Here is a 1183-nt window from a genome sequence, read left to right on the forward strand (position 1 = left end):
TCTGAAACAGAGAGATGTCTCACCAGGTAGCAGACGAAGCTGAGATAGGCGATGGAGAGGAGGGCAGAGAAGACGTAGAGGACGGTGCTGTTGAGGGCCGTCACATACACCACCACAAAGTACATGTTGATGGCACACACCACCAGGATGAGCAGACCCCCGCCGATCTTCCACACTCTGCAAACACAACACCCAACCGTCATCCACCGCTGATCACAGCTCATGAGCGCTCAACAGAATCGGTGAATACAGCAGAGACCGACAGCGTTCACACATCCACACCGCAGCACCACCTACTGGACGCTTATCCATCAGCTACAGACGGATTCTGAAGATTGTTTTAGTAGCATGTAAGAAAGCAGTTACTAAATGTTAGCTCATGAGAAGCCTCTCCGATGCGGTCTGATGCAAACAGAATACGGGTTTTTCATCATCTCACGTCATGAGCAACGCATGGGCATTTATTTGGGTTATTTTAACATTATTAATTTAGATTTTACTTAAAGCAGCCTACACCATACAGACAGTTAAACAAACATTCAAGCATTTCAGACTTTTTTGACACAAAATGCAACAGAAATATCAACCAGAAATATATTTAACATTGGATATGTGTCCTACTTATGTACCAGTACACTCACATAAAGTGATATATACAAAATCCCAAATTATTGTTTACATCATCAAAAAAAAATGCACATTATATTATCGACCAGCTCTAATCTGTTAAATATAACTATAAGGCATGAAGATATTTATAATAAAGCTTGGCTGCCTATGCAGTAGAAAGGTGAAACGGTGAAATCAGTGCCACCAGACTACAGGAAAAACACCCATAATGCACCGGGCATGTTGCCGTCCAATGCCACTCCCAGTCTGCTCCCACTGGATAGGCCTGACCCGAGTCAAATCGTTTAGTGGGAGCGAGGGTTTAGGTTTAAGACCTTTAGGTTTCTGTGTGTAGACGATATGTCAATAGTTTTTCTCCACTACTGACCTACCTTTGATTTGGCACAAAATGTTATACAGTAAATTCCATTTCTCCGACTGGATTCCATGATTCTGTCTGCATCACAGAAATCATTCGGCCTTAAGTAAAGTATCCAGAGCACCGCAGACAGTGGCTAAAGAATCACTAATGAAAGTATTGTGAAGAGCGCAGATACACATACACTTGACTTGG

At 42.7% G+C, this 1183-nt stretch overlaps 1 protein-coding gene across 1 annotated transcript in view; it reads right to left on the reverse strand.

Annotated features, from left to right (window-relative positions):
- Positions 1-23: 23 nt before the first annotated feature.
- The window catches only part of LOC107576495 (natural resistance-associated macrophage protein 2-like), a gene marked incomplete at its 3' end in the record, with an annotated part of 2760 nt that continues 1600 nt past the window's right edge, over positions 24-1183 (reverse strand). Inside the window, exon 3 of the mRNA XM_016262664.1 lies at positions 24-229. Coding sequence (XP_016118150.1) covers positions 24-229 — 206 coding nt within the window. The remainder of the gene's footprint in view (positions 230-1183) is intronic.

Source organism: Sinocyclocheilus grahami, unplaced genomic scaffold (genome assembly GCF_001515645.1).
Source record: "Sinocyclocheilus grahami isolate Dianchi unplaced genomic scaffold, SAMN03320097.WGS_v1.1 scaffold3802.1, whole genome shotgun sequence".
NCBI lineage: Eukaryota > Metazoa > Chordata > Actinopteri > Cypriniformes > Cyprinidae > Sinocyclocheilus > Sinocyclocheilus grahami.